The sequence below is a fragment of the Pezoporus occidentalis genome, unplaced genomic scaffold (genome assembly GCF_034315485.1).
Source record: "Pezoporus occidentalis ecotype Australia unplaced genomic scaffold, CSIRO_AGI_Poc_V1 ctg208, whole genome shotgun sequence".
NCBI classification, from domain to species: Eukaryota; Metazoa; Chordata; class Aves; order Psittaciformes; family Psittacidae; genus Pezoporus; species Pezoporus occidentalis.
The window spans coordinates 1,613,342-1,630,620 of record NW_026913943.1 but is presented as its reverse complement, the minus strand read 5'-3'; the positions used below and the strand labels follow the sequence as shown (position 1 = coordinate 1,630,620).

Here is a 17,279-nt window from a genome sequence, read left to right as displayed (position 1 = left end):
CGGCGTTCCGTCGCGTCCAATCAGCGCCTCCACTGCTTCCTCCCGGAGCCCCGCGTCCAATCAGCGGCGGCTCCGCGGCGGCCGGAAAGGCGGTGCGGGCGGGAGCGGGTCCCATGGAGGAGCGCGGTGCGGACCCCGATGCGGGGTTCTACGAGCGGTTCGCGGATGAGCTGGAGGCGCTGGCCGAGCTGGGAGGTGCGGGACCGGTGGAGGAGGGAGGGAGGGAGGGATGGAGCGGGTGGGCAGGACCCGGCTTTGCGGGTCCCCTCCGGTTGAGCGGCAGCGCCGCGTTTCGCCGCTCGCAGATGACCCGTCCCCAGCCGCTGGATGCAGAATCTCCCAGTTCCGGGACGGGAGGCAGCCGCCAAAGGAGCCCGAACCCCCCGGGGACCCCGACGGAGGCAGCAGCTCCAGGAAGAGGGATCGGGGCTCCCCCGGTTCCCCGTCCGCAGCCCGCAGTAGGTTTGGTCCCGGGTGCGGGGATGCTGCTGCTGGAGGAGCGGCGGAGGCAAGGCTGCTTCTCCTCTTCCTCCTGCCCTGCTGTTTCCCGCAGCCCCGAAGCCCAAGCGGCAGCGGCTGGAAGCTGTTAAGAAGCTCAGCTTTGGAGTGGATGATGAGTTGGCTCCGGATGGCCCCTGGGATGCTGGCCCAGAGGAGCCTGCTCCTCAGGCTGTCAGGTTGGCCACCTTGAACCCTGCTTTGGGCAGGGGTGAGGAGCCCCAACACAAAGGTGGGGTTCAAGAGTCCCATCCCTTGCCCCCGCTAAAGGGAAATGGTGTTTTCCAGCTCGGAGCACCTGGACATCAGTGGCATGGCCCCACTGCAGAACACACCACCCTCCGAGAAGAAGCGGGTCCTCAAGCGGCCGCCCATCCTGGAGGACTACATCAACGTGACGTCCACCGAGGGCACCAGGGTCTTCATGGTCCTGAGGGATGATTCCTCCAGGACAGGGGTGGAGGTGAGGAGGGATCTGAAGGCTGGGCTTGCTTCTTGTGACCTCCGTCCAGTTCAGGAGGGGATCTTTGCTGAAGGGTGAAGCGTTTGTGCCGAGCATCGGTGTGAACATCAGTGTGTGTCCTCTGGTCCTTGCAGCTCCCTGATTCCCTGGGCTGGAATACACGGAGGCCGCTCCACTTGCTGGGGGTGCCTTTCTCCTACCTGAAGGAACAAGTGAATGAAGAGGTATCCCATCATATACCCATCTTCCTGCCTTCCCCTGGATAGCCACAGCACTCGCTCCCAAATCCCTGCTCCCCACAGCCATGGCTTAGCGGGTAACTCTGACCCCTTTCTCCCCCTCTTTGTGCCCAAGCGTCGGAGATGTGTTCTGGAGGCATCACAGCAGCTCACAGAGATAATCAACAGGTGAGGTGTTGGGGTGAAATCCCACTCCTAGCCCTGCTGCACTCTCGGGTGCTCCGGTGGTGTCCAGGTTTTGGGGACCTGTGAACAGAGGAGCCTCTTTGCCCTCAGCATCCCCAGCTTGGGAAGTGATGGTGGAATTCCCAGCCCTGTCCTGACTCTCTGGCTGGTCTGGGACAAGTTAATGCTTTCTTGCAGTTGCCTCGAGAGTGAGACCAGCACCGAGAGCCCAGAGCCTGCTGTGGAAGCAGAGCCAGCAGACGAGGAGGACTCAGCGCTGCATTGCCTCTGGGTGGACAGGTTCACTCCTCGACGCTACATAGAGCTGCTCAGTGATGATGTGAGGTGCTAGAAGGGGGGCTCGGGGGGTTACCCCCTCCGTGCTCTTCATTAATGCTGTGGGATCAGGTTTTGTGGTGCTGCTTTTGGAAGCATTGGCTGGGGGCTCTGCTGCTGAGAGGTTTTAGCTGTGGGCCTTCTGGCGAAAGACTGAAAGATAAGCAAAGTAAGGCAAAAAGGATTGTGTGGATTTTAGCCACGAATCGTTGGCTGGTTTGAGTTTTTTGGGATTATTGTAAGTTTTGTAGGGAGTTGGAGATTGTGGAAGAGGCTGGGAAGTGCTGGGTTGGACTGAGGCAGGTGAGGGACAGCAGGGATGGGGTTGATGTGACTTGCCTTTGATTGCCCTGCTGGATGGTGATGTTGTGGGTGCCCCATCCCTGGCAGTGTCCAAGGCCAGGTTGGACAGTGGAAGGTGCCCCTGCCCATGGCAGGGGTTGGAACCAGGTGAGCCTTAAGGTCCCTTCCAACCCAAAAACCATTCTGTGGTTCTGTGGTGGCAGAGGTTGGAAGGAAACTGTGTTCCCATGCCAGGGAGAAACCTGAGCAGCCTCCCCTGTGATGGGGAGTGATGTTCCATGTGCTCAAGGTCCATCTGGGCAGACACGCTCTGGGCTTGGCTCCTTCCTCTGCCCGCCCTGCTGGTTTTTAAGCCATGAAGGAGCAGCCTTCTGCTGTCCTAGACTGGATCCTTCCGAGCTTTGATGGCTTTGCTGCTGTCTTTCCGAACTTGCAGTACACAAACCGCTGCCTTCTGAAGTGGCTCAAGCTGTGGGACGCGGTGGTGTTTGGGAAGGAGAAGGCTGTGAAGAAGGCCAAGCCCGGCACTGAAGCTCATCCTCCATTCAACCAACCCAAGGAGCAGCAGAGTAAGTGGAAAACAAAGGTCCAGCTCACAGAGGAGATTCTGGAGGCTGAGCTGGACCAGCACAAGAGACCCAAATATAAGGTGAGCAGGACAGGATGCCGCTGCCATGGATCTCCTCTCCTGTCCCCCTTCATCCTGCCAGGGATGAGGAGCAGGGTCTTCCTTTCCCTTTCTCTTCCAGTACAGATCTAGGAGAAATGGGATTCCCTCATTCTTCTTAGAGATTATGGGGTTTTCTCACCTGTTTCAATGATGCTGAAATGCTACAGGGAGCAGAGGGAGCATACCCAGGCCAGCTTACCAGCTTCAGCCTGTCCAGTTAGAGGATAGAGAAAGGGGGAAACAAACACAGATCCCAACAGCATTGCTTCACACAAATGTATTTCTGGAAGGGATTTTGTTCAGCCTTTTCTGTCTACTGTCCTGCAAACTCAAACATCTGCATGAGGGATGCTGCCAGGATGACTCTGTCACCTCTGAGTGGCTGTATATTCTCCTTCCTCCTTTAACTTCTCCCTTTGTGTCTACAAACCAGTGCAGCAGCTCCCAAAACCGGTTTGGAGGCTGCAGAGCCTCATCCCCTTGCATGGCAGCTGTGTTTGGAGCTGGAGGAAGCCCTCCCTCACTGCCTGTGGGGCTGATGTTACCTCTTCACCCCAGGTAGCCCTGCTCTGTGGCCCACCTGGCTTGGGAAAGACTACTCTGGCACATGTCATTGCAAAGCATGCGGGGTACAACGCCGTCGAGATGAATGCCAGGTGAGTCTGTGCTGGCTCTGGTGGAGGTGATGCTGTGGTGGAGGTGATGCTGTGCTGGAGGTGATGCTGTGATGGAGGTGATAACCATGCCAGAGGTGATGCTGTGATGGAGGTGATGCTGTGATGCAGGTGGTGCTGTGCTGGAGGTGATGCTGTGCTGGAGGTGATGCTGTGCTGGAGGTGATGCTGTGCTGGAGGTGATAACCATGCCAGAGGTGATGCTATGCTTGAGGTGATGCCATGCTGGAGGTGATGCTGTGCTGGAGGTGATGCTGTGTTGGAGGTGATGCCATGCTTGAGGTGATGCCATGCTGGAGGTGATGCTGTGTTGGAGGTGATGCCATGCTTGAGGTGATGCCATGCTGGAGGTGATGCTGTGTTGGAGGTGATGCTGTGTTGGAGGTGATGCCATGCTGAAGGTGATGCTATGCTTGAGGTGATGTCATGCAGGCAGTGATGCTGTGCTGGAGGTGATGCCCTCCACAGCAGCCTGCACTGCCTTGCCTTACAGTGACGACCGCAGCCCTGAGGTGTTCAAGACCCGCATCGAAGCTGCCACCCAGATGAAGTCTGTGCTGGGCACCAACGAGAAGCCCAACTGCCTGATCATTGACGAGATAGATGGGGCGCCTGCGGTAAGGAGCTGGCCACCTTTTGCATTAACCACTTACTTGTTAGGCTCATCTCCTGTTGCGTTTTAAGAGCTGTTCCTTGCCTCTGACCAGCAAGAACTGATCCCTTGTCTCCTTGACTCTTATTTCCCAAGGCATCTATCAACGTGCTGCTGAACATCATCAACCGTAAGGATGCACAGGGCGAGGCAGCAGCCGGCATGGGCCGGCGGAGGCAGCGGGAGGGCGGATTGCTGCTCAGGCCCATCATCTGCATCTGCAACGACCAGTTAGTGCCTGCTGTGTGTCTGGGGAGGGGTAGAGAGCTGAGACCCCAAGCGAGGAGGCGGCTGCTGTTGCCTCCTGCGCCGAGTTATTTGGCCCATGGATTAGATGCACCTTAGGAAAAGTAAAGCTATAGCATGCTCAGCTTCCCTGAACCCCAAGTTTTGTGTCTACTGGGATGACCTGTATTGAGGTGTGAGTGTATAGTTGTTTGTGCATGCCCAAGCATGCAGTGGTGCATAAATAACCCATCTCTCTTTGAGCAGAGCATCCCTAGAGACATTCAAGGCCCGGTTCTGGGCAACCTCATTAGTTGGAGATGTCCCTGCTCATTGCAGGGGGGTTGGACTTGATGTCAAGCTTAGAAGGTCCCTTCCAACACAGACTGTTCTGTGATTAATAGCTGGATTTCTTCCTGTGCTAGGGCTGCTCAGGCCCCTCTGCTCCCCTCTGCAGGTATGTCCCTGCGCTCCGGCCGCTGCGGCAGCAGTCCTTCCTGCTCGTCTTCCCTCGGACAGCACCATCCCGGCTGGCCCAGCGGCTCTGCGAGGTGGGACACGGCCAAGGGCTCCCCTGTCCCCCCCGTTCCCCCCCGTTGGCAGGTCCCCCCCTCTGACCCCCTGTCCTGCAGATCGCCCTGCGGCAGGGCATGCGGGTGGACGCGGGCGCGCTGCTGGCGCTCTGCGAGAAGACGGAGAATGACATCCGCTCGTGCATAAACACCCTGCAGGTACCGGGGCAACGGGGTCCCGTGGATCCTGGCTCCATCGGGGCTCAGGTGGGGATGGAGGGGACCCCGACAGATCCCTGTGATTTCCAGCCTGTTCCCTGTGTTACTTCGCACCTTGATTCCTCTACAAATGGAGGAGTGAGGTGCTGCTGCCTGCAGCTTTCCCCAGCACCAACTTGCTGCTGTGGGCATCCCCCCTCCATCCCTGCTGTTTCCTTCCCCTCTAACCCGTTGCTGGTGTTGCAGTTCCTGCACAGCCGAGGCCAGAAGGAGCTGAGCGTGCAGATGGTGCAGACGATGAGGATCGGCTTGAAGGACCAAAACAAGGGGCTGTTCTCCATCTGGCAAGAGATCTTCCAGCTTCCAAAGGTCCAAAGGTAAAAGTGGGATTTACTGATTGCTGGCTGCTTGGGCCACATGGCTTCATGGTATTCTGCGATGTGCCTGCAAGACTTGTGGTGGAGAAAGATGGAATGCCCTGGAGAGCTTCAGCAGATCCCTGTGTCCAGATGCTCCTTGGCCACTCTTTAGTGCCCAGTAATTTGGCATGGCTGTTGCCTTCAGTCCAGTTTGCAAGGGTCAGATATTCCTTGCTCCGTTCAGCCCCAGGGCACCCTGAGCTCTTTCCTTTGGACTCCCCCAGGCACAGGATCGGAATGGACCCCACTTTGCCAGCCCAGCTCCTGGTGGGTGATGAGGACCTGTCGCACCTCGGGGGGAAGGCCGGCTTCAGTGCATCCTCCCACCGCTTCCACCACATCCTACACCTTGCTGTCTCCTCGGGGGAGCAGGAGAAGCTCGCTCAGGTAGAGCAGCCAAGGGGGAGAGCTGGGACCTTCCTTTGCTGTGTTGTGTGGAGCTCTGATGGGATGCTGTGATGATGCCATCCACGTGGCCTCGATCCATCTCTGCTCCTGCATCCCGTTATCCCATTCCAGGGTCTGTACGAGAACTTCCTGAACATGAGGGTGCGGGACTCCAGTTTCAGCACCTTGTGCTTGGCCCTGGAGTGGCTGGGATTCTCCGACCTGCTGAGCCAGGCTGTGCTGCACAGGCAAAGCTTCCAGCTGATGCGGTACCTGCCCTTCCTGCCCGTGGCCTTCCACCTCCTCTTCGCAGCCACCAGCATCCCCCGGCTCTCTTATCCCAGCAGCCAGAATGAGGTGGGTACCGGGAGGGCCATGGTGGCAGCGTGGCTGCATCTCTGTCACCCATGGGGACATCTCTGGTGGCAGCCGTGGCTGAGCCATCCCTGCTGTCTGCACCCAGGCCCTGGCCAAGCTGAACCACATGCAGAACCTCGTCATGTCCATGGTGTCAGGGATAACGCCCAGCGCCCGCAGCCGTGCGGGGCATCAGTCTCTTGTCTTGGAGGTGCTGTGCCTGCTGCTGGACATCATCACCCCGAAGCTCCGACCGGTGAGTGCCCCATGGGGTCCCTCTCACTGTGGTGGCAGGAGCCCTGCCTGCGTGATGTGTCCCTTCCTTGGGCACTGGAACAGGCCAAGAAGTGATCAATGCCCCATCCCTGGCAGTGTCCAAGGCCAGGTTGGACACAGGGGCTTGGAGCAAGCTGCTCCAGTGGAAGGTGTCCCTGCCCGTGGCAGGGGTTGGAGCTGGGTGAGCTTTAAGGTCCTCCCAGCAGCTGGTTTGATTTCAATGTGTGGTTGCATTGGATGCATTTGCCCTTTGGGCCATCAGAGGGGTCTGATGTGAAGGGTCCCTTATAGGAAACTAAGCTTGGTCTGAACCTCGTGGGTATTCACTGTCCTCTCTCATACAGAGACAACCCCCGTGCATTGGGTTGTATTTGTGTGTTTAGAAGTTAATATGGATTAGTGATGCTCTCCCCAGGTGAACACCCAGCTCTACAGCCTGAAGGAGAAGCAGCAGCTGACAGACCTCATCAGCACCATGCTGGCCTACAACCTCACCTACCACCAGGAGCGCCTGCCCGAGGGCCAGTACGTCTACAAGCTTGACCCGTAAGTCCTGAGGGTGGGAAGAAGGTTTCGGGGTCAGAAATAACCCCCTTGGGTTGAGGCTGGAGCTGAGTTTGTTGTAATGGGATTAAAGGAAAGGAAGCATCAGCCTTCAGCTCTGCCGGAGCTGGGAGAGGAGGGAATGATGCTCCTGGGGGCTGGTGGCAAAGGGGAGAGCAGGTCACCCGGGCACACTGCACATAGGTCACTGCAGCCACTGCTAGTGAGTGTACTAACCGTGCCAGCCTTGAGCAGCCCTGCGCTGTAAGTACATAGAGGGCCATAAACGCTCCCGAGGCCTGGGTGAAGTCACACAGACCCCACCACAGGCAGGAGCAGCGCTGATGCCTTCCTGGTACAAAGTTAATTACAGAAATTAGCCTCTGTTAAATGAAGCAGCTGGGTCTGATTACAGGGAAGCTCCTTATTATTTATCACGTTCCCTGTGGAAAAGCCTGCAGGGGCTGTATGAACTGTATGAACCATCCTGTCCTGCCCTCCCCACGCCAGGCTGTGGCCATGGGGAACGTGTGGGATGGTGGGAGCCATGTGGCACAAGCAAGGAGGTTGCTTTGCTTTGCTTTGCTTTGCTTTGCCTTGCTTTGCTTTGCTTTTATTGTGAATTCTGACTCTATCTCCTGGCTGTGCGCAGCAATGGTGGGGACCACAGGGGTGTCACCTCCTGGTGGTACCTGCGAGGAGCATCCCAGCATCTCTCAAGCTGTTCTCGACAGCAAAACCTGTGTTTCCTCTTTAAAGCTTCCTAAATCAGTTCTGACAGCTAATTTCCAAATGCCTGCGAGTGTGTCTGACACAGGACTTTGCTCCCTTTATTTGAAGGGGAATATTATTGGATGTGAATAATGCGTGATACATTTATAGCTGGCAGAGGAACGGGCCCAGCTGGCTCCTTGGTGCTGGGCTTTTGCTGTCCTGAAGCAGGCCCTAACTGCAGAGCTGGAGCACCAAGTGGTTAAGAATAAAACTGCTCTGATGAGCCCAAATTACTGCTCATGGCTGTATCTCAATTAAGCAGCTCCCTGCAGGCACCTCGGGGGTCATGCGAAGGGTTGCGCTGCTGCTCGTGCCCAAGCTGTGATGTGGCTGGGTGGTTTTCAGAGCAATCTGTTTGGCACAGACCCGCCTGCAGTTCCCTCTTCTTGCTTTAAAACCGAGATGAAAACGGGTGTAATCCCCCCTGAACTCAGCTGCAGCATCCCAGCTCCACACCGCCAGCACCATTCACTGGGCATCATCTGATGCTGCTGTTGTACGCGGAGAGAGCAGGGATGGGGGACCTGAGGCGCCGTGGCCAGGGTCATACAGGAGGGGTGACAGGTCTCCCTGTGCCTGTATCAGGCTGCAGTTTGCATAAGGCTGTGTTATTTCCAGTATTGATGTGTTTTGTCTCCGTGATTCAGGAATGTGGAGGATGTGTGCCGGTTCCCGGACCTGCCGTCTCGCAGGCAGCTCAGCTACCAGGCCAAGCAGCTCATCGCCAGGGAGATAGAGCTGGAGAAGATGAGGAGGACGGAGGCTCTGCTGCAGGCACGGAGCCTGGGAGAGGTAGGGGTCGTGGTGCCATTGATAGGGATAAAGTCCTTCGGGCTGCTGAAGGGAGGAGGGCGTTCCAAAGCCCGTGGCTTTTGCTCTGCAGATGGAAATCCGGGATTAAACTCCCCCAGGCGCAGCCGTGCTGCACATCTGCCTTCAGGGCAGCACATGTGTGCTGGGTGATGATCCCAAAGGGCTCATCCTTCTGCAGGAATTCTGGAAGGAAATGCTCAGCTTTGAACAGGGTTGTGAGGAGACGGCGGTTTTAGTTCCTCTGGATATGATTTTATGTGTCTGTGAGGGAATTGAGCTGCTCTCTCCTGCCTGCACGTTCCCTTCTGCTTCGCTTTGATGCTCCCCAAAGTCCCAAAGCCTCCAGGAGGAGCACAGTAACTGCCCCCTGCCAAAACCCTCCATGGAGCAGCAGGCAGGAGGTGGAAATGGGTGGAAAAGGCTTCATGTGAGGCTGGTGCCTGCCCTGCCCTTGTGCCACAGGGATAATGAATCCCTGAGAGCCTCCTCTTGCAGCAGAAGGGCTTTCTCAGGGGATGTGTGGGGCAAAGAGATGCTGCAAAAGCATCTCTGAAGGCTCCTTGTTTACACGGGAGGTCCCAGGGAAAGGGATTGCAAACTAACACGTTCCCAGAGCGCTGCTGGGGCTGATCCCATGCGCTGCTGAGAGCCAGGAGGTGATGGAAAAATCCTTGCAGGTCACTTGGATATTGCAATAAACCCAGCAGCAAGCAGAGAGGGGGATGCGGGATGGGTGACAGGGCAGCGTCCTGCCCTCAGGCTGTGCATTGCTTGGGGGTGCTTGGGGTGCCCAAAAGGCCCCTCACTCATGGCTCTTCTCCCTGCAGGAGCCCGGGAACAGCTTTGGCAGGGCAGGAGAGAACATGGACACGGTGCCCCCCAACCACCAGCAGCGCCTGGAGCACATCGTCAAGAGGGCAGCTGTGGAGGACAAGGTGAGGGGGCTGCAATTCCCACCTCATTCCCTCCCATCACGTTCCTGGCTGCTGGAGACTCCCTGTCTCTGTCGATATCTGTTGATATTTGGTATAGTTTCTTTTAATAGAAGAGCTCAGCACCATGTGTCCCGTAACTGCATCCTCGCTGGGGTTACAGCGTGGGGATGAGTTAGAGCTGGGTGACAGTTATGGATGTGCCCCGGGAAGCTTTCATGGCTGGGGAAGGAGATGGGGATGTTTTGTGCTAAAATAGCTGAATTTTGGCTCTGCAGAAGCCGTGGGATTGGAGGAAGAGCTGCTCATGAGGTGCGGGGTGTGAACACAGGGGAAACCACCCTAAGTGAGGCATGCATCCCACTGTGGGCATCCCAGTAGCGTCCAGAAGTGGTCCCCTGCTTCCCTCCCTCTCCACAGGCTCAGCATCAGGATCCTGCCTGCCTATAGAACCCCACTTGAGCACAGTGAACCCTCAAGTGTGTGTTTCCCACCCCATTTTTGAACGCTGTTTGTATTTCCTTGTGGATTTGCATTCAGCTCCTGCTCTGTGGCTTGAATGGGGAAGGAGCCGGAGCAGCCCTGAGGGCGGGGTGATGGTCTCACCAGTGTCCAGCTTTGCACAGAGGGAAACTCAGCTTGCTTTTGGCTGTGTTTGAATGTGATCTGTGGATGCGGGCGCTGACAGAGCCGCGCTCACCTTCTGCCTTTTGCTTTTGGCAGCCTGAGAAAGACTTCTTCGGGCGGCCCATTCAGCGGCAGCAGAAAGCCACAGCCCCAGGTAGGTGGCAGAGGGATGGGGTGGTTGTGGATGCTGCGTTCCCTGTGCCAGGACCCCATGCAGGGGCTGTGTCCCCAAGCACTACACCCAGGGGACATCCACGGGATGGAAAGGGGATATTAAGTGAACAGACCCCAGTGCAGGAGGCAGGGGGTGCCTATGGGTTTGTGACAGTGGTCAGCTGGGGGTTGTGGGTGCTGCAAGTGTTTACAGGATCCTGGTGCCTAAAGGGGCTCAAGGAAACCTGGAGAGGGGCTTGGGACAAGGGCCTGTAGGGCCAGGCCAAGGGGAATGGCTTTAACCTGCCACAGGGGAGACTGAGATGAGCTCTTAGGCAGAAGCTCTTCCCTGTGAGGGTGCTGAGGCGCTGGCACAGGGTGCCCAGAGAAGCTGTGGCTGCCCCATCCCTGGCAGTGCTCAAGGCCAGGTTGGACACAGGGGCTTGGAGCAAGCTGCTCCAGTGGAAGGGGTCCCTGCCCGTGGCAGGGGTTGGAGCTGGAGGAGCTTCAAGGTCCCTTCCAACCCAAACCATTCCATGATTCCATGAGTCTATAACATGGGAGCATCAGAAGAGATTCTGCAAGTTTCTGACCTGGATCTTCCCCTGCAGCCCCTCAGGCCTCCAAGGAGGAATCTCTTGAGAACCGGATGGGAAAAGCTGTGGGGAAGAGCGACGTCTGGTTCCGCTTTAATGAAGGGGTTTCCAACGCCGTCAGGAGGAACATCTACATCAAGGACCTGCTCTAGGGGGGCAGCAGTGAAACCATGAACTTAAACCCATGGAACTGAAGGGGAACGATGGCTTTTGGCTTCCTTTTTGGGGTGTGCGTGGTTATTTTGGGGTTATTTTTCTAAGTGCCCACTTGTTTAACAGAGACATCAGATCTGTATAAGGAAACTAACCATGGAGGCGTGTTCTCTTTATTTCATTTACAAACCCTTCCTTGCCATGTTTTGCCTGGTTGGCTGCAACGAAGAGACCCTGCAATGTACAAAAGAGCATTGAAAATCCCTGAATGTGCTTTATAAAAGTTCCCTTCCTTTCCAAGCTGGAAAAGAGCAGCAGGGGCAGAGGGGATGCCTGAGGCTGGGACTGCAGCCTGAGCCTGGAGGTACCCTTGCTGCTCTGTCCCACCACGCTGCCCACCCCAATGTGCTGTCCCTGTTCCCCCTATCTAAAATAGCAACGCTTCTACTACTATCAATAAGAAGCCAAGCTGAGGGTTGGGTTTTGGTTCAGGTTCTCATATTAGGAAGCTGGCTAATATAAAAGTACATTCGGCAAGGGGATAAAGGGGGAGGTTCAAGGGGGGGTCCCTCAGAGGATGCTGCATTTGCCCTTCTCCACCCAAGGGTTGTTTTTCATCAGCTCCGGGTTCAAGAAGGGGTCTTCGGGAATGCCGTCCTCGATCCACTTCACAAACCTGCGGAGATGGGAGTAAAGGGGTGGGCGTTGATCCCAAAGGGGGTCCGTTGGCTTGGAATGCACAGCTGGATGCATTGGGGTGAGCCCAGCTCTGGTGCAGCCTCTACCAGCACATGGGTCCTTTGCTCCCAGGTTTTTATATGGATGGGGGAGAGATGAGGGAAAGAAACGAGCTTAATAGCAGCCTTTTATCCCTTGCATCCGTGGCTGCCCCTGTGCTGCCGGCATGGGGATGGTCTTTATGTTGTGCTTTAAAACTCATTTATGGTGGGGTTTCAAACTCATTTATGTTGCATTTAAAAGCTTACTTATGATGGTTTAAAACTGATTTGCTAAAGCTGCTCTTTTTCTGTCCCCCTTTCTAAGTGGGTTAGAAAGGGGAACACGGGCTGGGTGAACCGATGGGATGGGGCCAAGTACCTTCCCCTGAGGAGCAGGGAGGTACAAACGAGGGATGGGAAACACTTGTCCGTGGCTTTGTTTTACAGCTTTAAGTGCGTTGAGCTCTGCAGGGGGGGTCTGAACACTTGTCTGGAGAATGGGGAGGTCTTGGGGTGTCTCTATGGCTGCCGCCATGTCCTGGCCACCACTGAGGATGGGCAGCTGGAAAGGAGCTGGGATGGGAAGGACTTAGTGCAAAGGATCATTGTGAGCATCGGTACTGGAGCTGGTGAGTTTCTGCTGCTGGGACCTGGGGGGGGGGATTAAAGAACCATAAGGGAAAACCTCCAACCCCGCCTCATTTTGGGCCCCCTGATGGTTTGAAGGGAGATGTTGGTGTCGGGGTGAAGAAGAGCCGGGTTCCTCACAGGGATACAGGGATGGGAGGGATGGGGGCATCACTCACTCGGGTATTGTCTTGGAGGACATCTCCCGCTTGTAGGCCAGCTGGTACTTGAGGCTCTCCACCTCCTTCTTCCACTGCGGGAGGTCCCACTCGTCCATGGTGGCCCCCGGGGGCTCTGTGGGGCTGCAGGTGAGGATGTTGGTGCTGCATCCCATGGCTGTATCCTGCCCTGACCCCCCCCCCCCCCCCCCCCCCCAGCTCTGCACCCCATAAAGATGGGATCCCTCAGCTCTGGGGCAGGTTTCCAGCCCTATGGCGGAGCAGCCCATGGCTCCAGGAGGTTTTGGTGATGCTGCATTTACCTGTGGGGTGCAAGGCCAGCCCAGCACAGGATGGGTGCCCAGGGCTGGCCTCTCGTAGATGTGGGTGCATGCATCTGGCCAGATTTGGCTGCAATTGGGATGGTTCTATTGCTTAGGGTGGACAGTGGCAAAGAGCAACCAGGGGCCATTGGGGCATGCCATTGTCTGTCCTTCTCCTGAGTGGACGTAGCCCAACGCACGACCAGGAGGGGTTTTGAGCATCCACATGGCTGGGTAGATAACCCTGGAAACAGCTCATGTGGATGGGCATCTGATGTGGGGAGCAAGACAAATCATCACAGACCACCTCGGCACCCCCATACAGTGGCCCTGGGTGCTGGATAACAGTGGGGACAGGCACGATGGGGAAACCGAGGTGCAAGCTGTGACCATGAGACCTGCAAGCACTTGGCTCCTTGTGTCACCCCATGAAGAGGGGCACAGGGGACCTTCCCTTGCCATGACCCCAGACCTCCAGCATGCAGAAGCACAGGGCAGCACCCACCTTTGCACCCGCTGTGGCTGAGCCCCAAGGGTGCCCATCCTGCACCCAAACCAGGCTGAAGCCCCCATTACAGGGTCAGGCAAGGACTGATGTGCTGGCGGGGGGGAGCACACACACACACACACACACACACACTATATCCTTCCACGCACCAGCACGGCTCAGATCCAGCCACGCACTGGCAGCTTGGCATCCGCACGGGCTGCCCCAGCTCTGCTCCTCCGCAGAGCATCCCTTGGAACAACATCCATGCTCGGGAAGAGGGCGAGCGGCCAGCGCGCAGCATCCCCCCTGCACGGCCTCCCCGGGGCTCTCCTGGAGATCAGATGGGGAGCAGCATCCCCATCCCTTGCTCCAGCCAGCCCAGCAGCATCATCCCGCGCCCGGACCCTCCACCTACCTGTGCTGGGGAAGGTGTCAGTGGGCAGCGGGGGCCGTGTCCGTCCCCACCGGCTCAGCAAAGCCCCGGCCCTGCCCGTGCTGCTCCCGAAGCTGCCGGATCCTCTGTGTAATCTATTAATGCACGGCTGGTCCAGCTGCCTCCGACACGGCAGGAGCCGGATAATGGGAGCGTCCTTCCCCCCCCCCCGCTGCTCCCGGGGGATTTGGCTCCGATGAATGTGAGCGACCAGGATGGAGGCAGCGTCCTGGTACCCAGCGGCAGAGCTGCTGGAATGGGGTTACCGCAGCATCCACCATGGCCCTAAGGGGACGGGGGGGGGGGGGGGTAACGCGTGGTGGGACACAGCGGTACCCCAGGGAGGCCCTGACTGCATCCTGCATCCCTGCAAATGCCAGCCCTGCCATGGCTTTTCTGCAGTTGCTCCTGGATTTTGTGGTTCTTCCCACTTCCCTGCTGCTGGTGGAGCCAAGGGGATGCAGGGGGTGTACCCAGGGAAGAGATGGTTAAAGAAAGGGGATGAAAAGAAAGTAAATGCCCCAAAGTGAGCCTTTGGAGATGAAACATATGGCGGGTGAAGGGGCAGGGTCAGCACAAGGGGAACAGGGCAGCAGTGTTAAAAAAGCTATTATTGTGTTACTTGGAGGGACAAAAGGCCACTGGCAGGTGGTTTAGCTGAGTAAAAGGAACATAACTGATGGAAAAGCAAAACCCCAAAGAGAGGAACCCCCCTAGCCCCAAACCTTCATTAAATAAACACTAAAAAACCCTTAAGGGAAGATTTCCTGCCTTAAGAAACGTTTCCACAGAGAAAAGCTGCCCAAATTGAGCCCCAAAAGCCTCCCATTGCTGTCCATCCATGGGGCTGTTTGTCCTCACTACAGCACCCCAAAGAGCTGAGGCTCTGGTATAGACAGGGGTACCTCCGTGTGCTGGAGCCTTGGCAAATCCCCCTGGTGTCCTGGGCATTCAATGGCCTGGAGGTGAAATGCATGTATATGTTGGTTCTTATGGTGTTCTATGATATATCTGCCCTAGTGGAAGGTGTCCCTGCCCATGGCGGGGGGGTGGAACTGGATGAGCTTTATGGTCCTTTCCAACCCAAACCACTCTGTCATTCTATGATTCAATCTCATAGATACGTGTGAGTGGATATATAAAATATAGAATATATATAATATACATAATTATACATATATATATTTTAAAATCTATCTATCTATCTATCTATCTATCTATCTATCTATCTATCTATCTATCTATCATCTATCTATCTATCTATCTATCTATCTATCTATCTATCTATCTATCTATCTATCTATCTATCTATCTATCTATCTATCTATCTATCTATCTATCTATCTATCTATCATCTATCTATCTATCTATCTATCTATCATCTATCTATCTATCTATCTATCTATCTATCTATCTATCTATCTATCTATCTATCTATCTATCTCTATCTATCTATCTATATCTATCTATCTATCTATCATCTATCTATTTATCATCTATCTATCTATCTATCTATCTATCTATCTATCTATCTATCTATCTATCTATCTATCTATCATCTATCTATCCTATCTATCAATCATCTATCTATATCTATATCTATCTATCTATCTATCTATCATCATCTATATCTATCTATCTATCTATCTATCTATCTATCTATCTATCTATCTATCTATCTATCATCTATCTATCATCTATATCTATCTATCTATCTATCTATATATCTATCTATCTATCTATATATATATATATATATCTATCTATCTATCTATCTATCTATCTATCTATCTATCTATCTATCTATCTATCATCTATCTATCTATCTAGGATATCTCTCCCCATAAGCCTTTATAGCATTAACCCACCGGAGCCATTTCTATGGAGCAGCCACTCAATGCCCTGCTACACTGACCTGGCCAAAGGCAAAGCCCCACCAGGAGCCAGCCCTCAGCCTCCCCAGGCAATCGATAGTGCTAAGAGCCTCCCGGCAGCCTCCTGGAGCCACCATTCCTCCACCCTGCTCCAAGAGAGGATGCTGGAGCCTGGGCCTTGGCCAGGGATCGATGGAGCTCATTGGAGCCAAACGCTGAGCCTGTGGCACCCAAAGGAACCAATAAATGTCCCTTGTTAATTGCAAAGGCAACGCTGGGCTTTGCTTGCTGCAAACAGCCCCATGGTGCGGGGCTGCTTGGGGTGGGTGCAGCTCAGGGCACCTTGCCCTGCTCCAAACCCTCTATTATGTCTATTAAGGAGGTCAGCGATACCCAGCGCTGAACCAGAGATTATCATCTGCCTGTTGACATCAGTCATAATCTCCCCGTGCTGCCTTCAACAGAGAATGGGAAAGGCCTGGGCTCGATGATAAACTGACCCTGAAGAGGGGCGGTTGGAATTCTGTGGATTTCCCACAATCTGACGGCCGAGCAGGGCTGGGGCAGCACATGGTGAATTTAGGAGCCCCCATTAACAACAGCCGTAAATGCAGGGGTTCACTGAGCTCATCCCAGCTCTACCTGGCCGTGGCATCCTTGGAAGAGGCAGGGAGCCTTGTGGACACGTCTGCCCATCCCTCAGGGGGTCTGGGATGGACTCGGCACAGCAGATTGTGGGGCTCCCATTAGCCACCCCACCAGCTTTGTAGATTAAAGTATTATGAACTCCTGAAGTTGTACAATATTAATGACTGCAGCCATCTGTTAACCTGGCAGCCAGCAACGAGCTGGGGCTTTGCTTTGCTTAGGCCAGTTATTAAAAAGGAGTATTTTTGGTTGGGCAGGCAGCTGGAGCACAACTCCTTTCCATCCCAGGGTAGCCGTGCGATGACTTGCATCCCATTCCTTAGTGCTCCTCCTGCATTATTTAGGTGCAAAGCAGGGAAGGGCAGCTCCTGAGGCAGGAGCTGAATGGACGGGATGCTGTGTGTGACATACATACCCTGTGCTGCACAGGACCAAAGGTTGTCATCTGAGGGTGTGGGACTGCACTGGCACCAAGTCAGCAGCCCTCATTGCTGTCCCTGGGAAGCAGGTGTCTGCCTCAGGCCCAGCTGCTAACTATGGCTCTTTGGGATGGTGTTTTAGATACCTCAGTTCTCTGGTGCACGCTCCAAAGGGACAAAGTCATTTTGGAGGTTAATCAGTGTCCTTGGGAGAAACGGCACCAGCACTCACAGCAGCCAAGGTGGGGATGGGTAATGCAGGCAGAGGCAGGAGGTTTGGGGATGGCCCTGAGCATCACCCCCAAGTCACTCTAAATTACCCCCAGCCCTTTTACTTTATGAATTGCCCATTGCTCACATAGCCAAGAGGGCACAGCTGCCCCTGCCATGTCCTCTGCTTGGAGCTCAGCCTTGGTGGGGTGTGCATCCCCATTCCCCCATGGGCAGAGCTGGGAGAGCCACCCAGGGTCACCAGCAGCACTAGCCCAAGGCATTTACTTCTTTGTTCTTTATTATACTGAGAACTTCCCCCTGAGGCCCATAAACAATGAGTTTATTGGCAGTGACTTTCAGCAACCCTACCCCTAATCAACCAGCCCCCA

General features: G+C 55.2%; 2 protein-coding genes across 3 annotated transcripts; one reads left to right on the top strand and one right to left on the bottom strand.

Annotated features, from left to right (window-relative positions):
* Positions 1 to 51: 51 nt before the first annotated feature.
* CHTF18 (chromosome transmission fidelity factor 18) lies at positions 52 to 11,140 on the top strand. Of its 2 annotated transcripts, XM_062619035.1 has the most exons (22): positions 67 to 195; positions 306 to 458; positions 554 to 677; positions 787 to 961; positions 1,096 to 1,185; positions 1,316 to 1,368; positions 1,564 to 1,705; positions 2,441 to 2,653; positions 3,233 to 3,330; positions 3,842 to 3,965; positions 4,097 to 4,230; positions 4,683 to 4,776; positions 4,858 to 4,956; positions 5,203 to 5,333; positions 5,600 to 5,762; positions 5,895 to 6,119; positions 6,226 to 6,375; positions 6,811 to 6,941; positions 8,360 to 8,504; positions 9,353 to 9,460; positions 10,181 to 10,238; positions 10,849 to 11,140. In XM_062619035.1, the coding sequence occupies exons 1-22, from the start codon at positions 114 to 116 to the stop codon at positions 10,983 to 10,985; spliced, it is 2,829 nt and encodes a 942-aa protein (XP_062475019.1). In that variant the 5' UTR covers positions 67 to 113; the 3' UTR covers positions 10,986 to 11,140. The 2 variants fall into 2 exon arrangements, with proteins under 2 accessions (XP_062475020.1, XP_062475019.1); XM_062619036.1 differs by lacking the exon at positions 306 to 458 and having other exon boundaries at positions 52 to 195.
* A 331-nt stretch (positions 11,141 to 11,471) lies between these two features.
* GNG13 (G protein subunit gamma 13) lies at positions 11,472 to 14,177 on the bottom strand. The gene is made up of 3 exons (XM_062619042.1): positions 13,719 to 14,177; positions 12,512 to 12,634; positions 11,472 to 11,662 (listed from the first exon to the last, which is right to left on the bottom strand). Exons 2-3 carry the CDS (start codon positions 12,607 to 12,609, stop codon positions 11,557 to 11,559), a joined length of 204 nt encoding a protein of 67 aa, XP_062475026.1. The 5' UTR covers positions 12,610 to 12,634; positions 13,719 to 14,177; the 3' UTR covers positions 11,472 to 11,556.
* Positions 14,178 to 17,279: the final 3,102 nt, after the last annotated feature.

Coding starts and splice junctions, on each gene's coding strand:
- CHTF18 (XM_062619035.1), top strand. CDS start 114: ATGGAGGAGCGCGGTGCGGACCCCGATGCGGGGTTCTACGAGCGGTTC. Junction 678..786: donor CCTGCTCCTCAGGCTGTCAG/GTTGGCCACCTT, acceptor GGTGTTTTCCAG/CTCGGAGCACCTGGACATCA. Junction 3,331..3,841: donor GCCGTCGAGATGAATGCCAG/GTGAGTCTGTGC, acceptor CTTGCCTTACAG/TGACGACCGCAGCCCTGAGG.
- GNG13 (XM_062619042.1), bottom strand. CDS start 12,609: ATGGACGAGTGGGACCTCCCGCAGTGGAAGAAGGAGGTGGAGAGCCTC. Junction 11,663..12,511: donor TCCTCCAAGACAATACCCGA/GTGAGTGATGCC, acceptor CCATCTCCGCAG/GTTTGTGAAGTGGATCGAGG.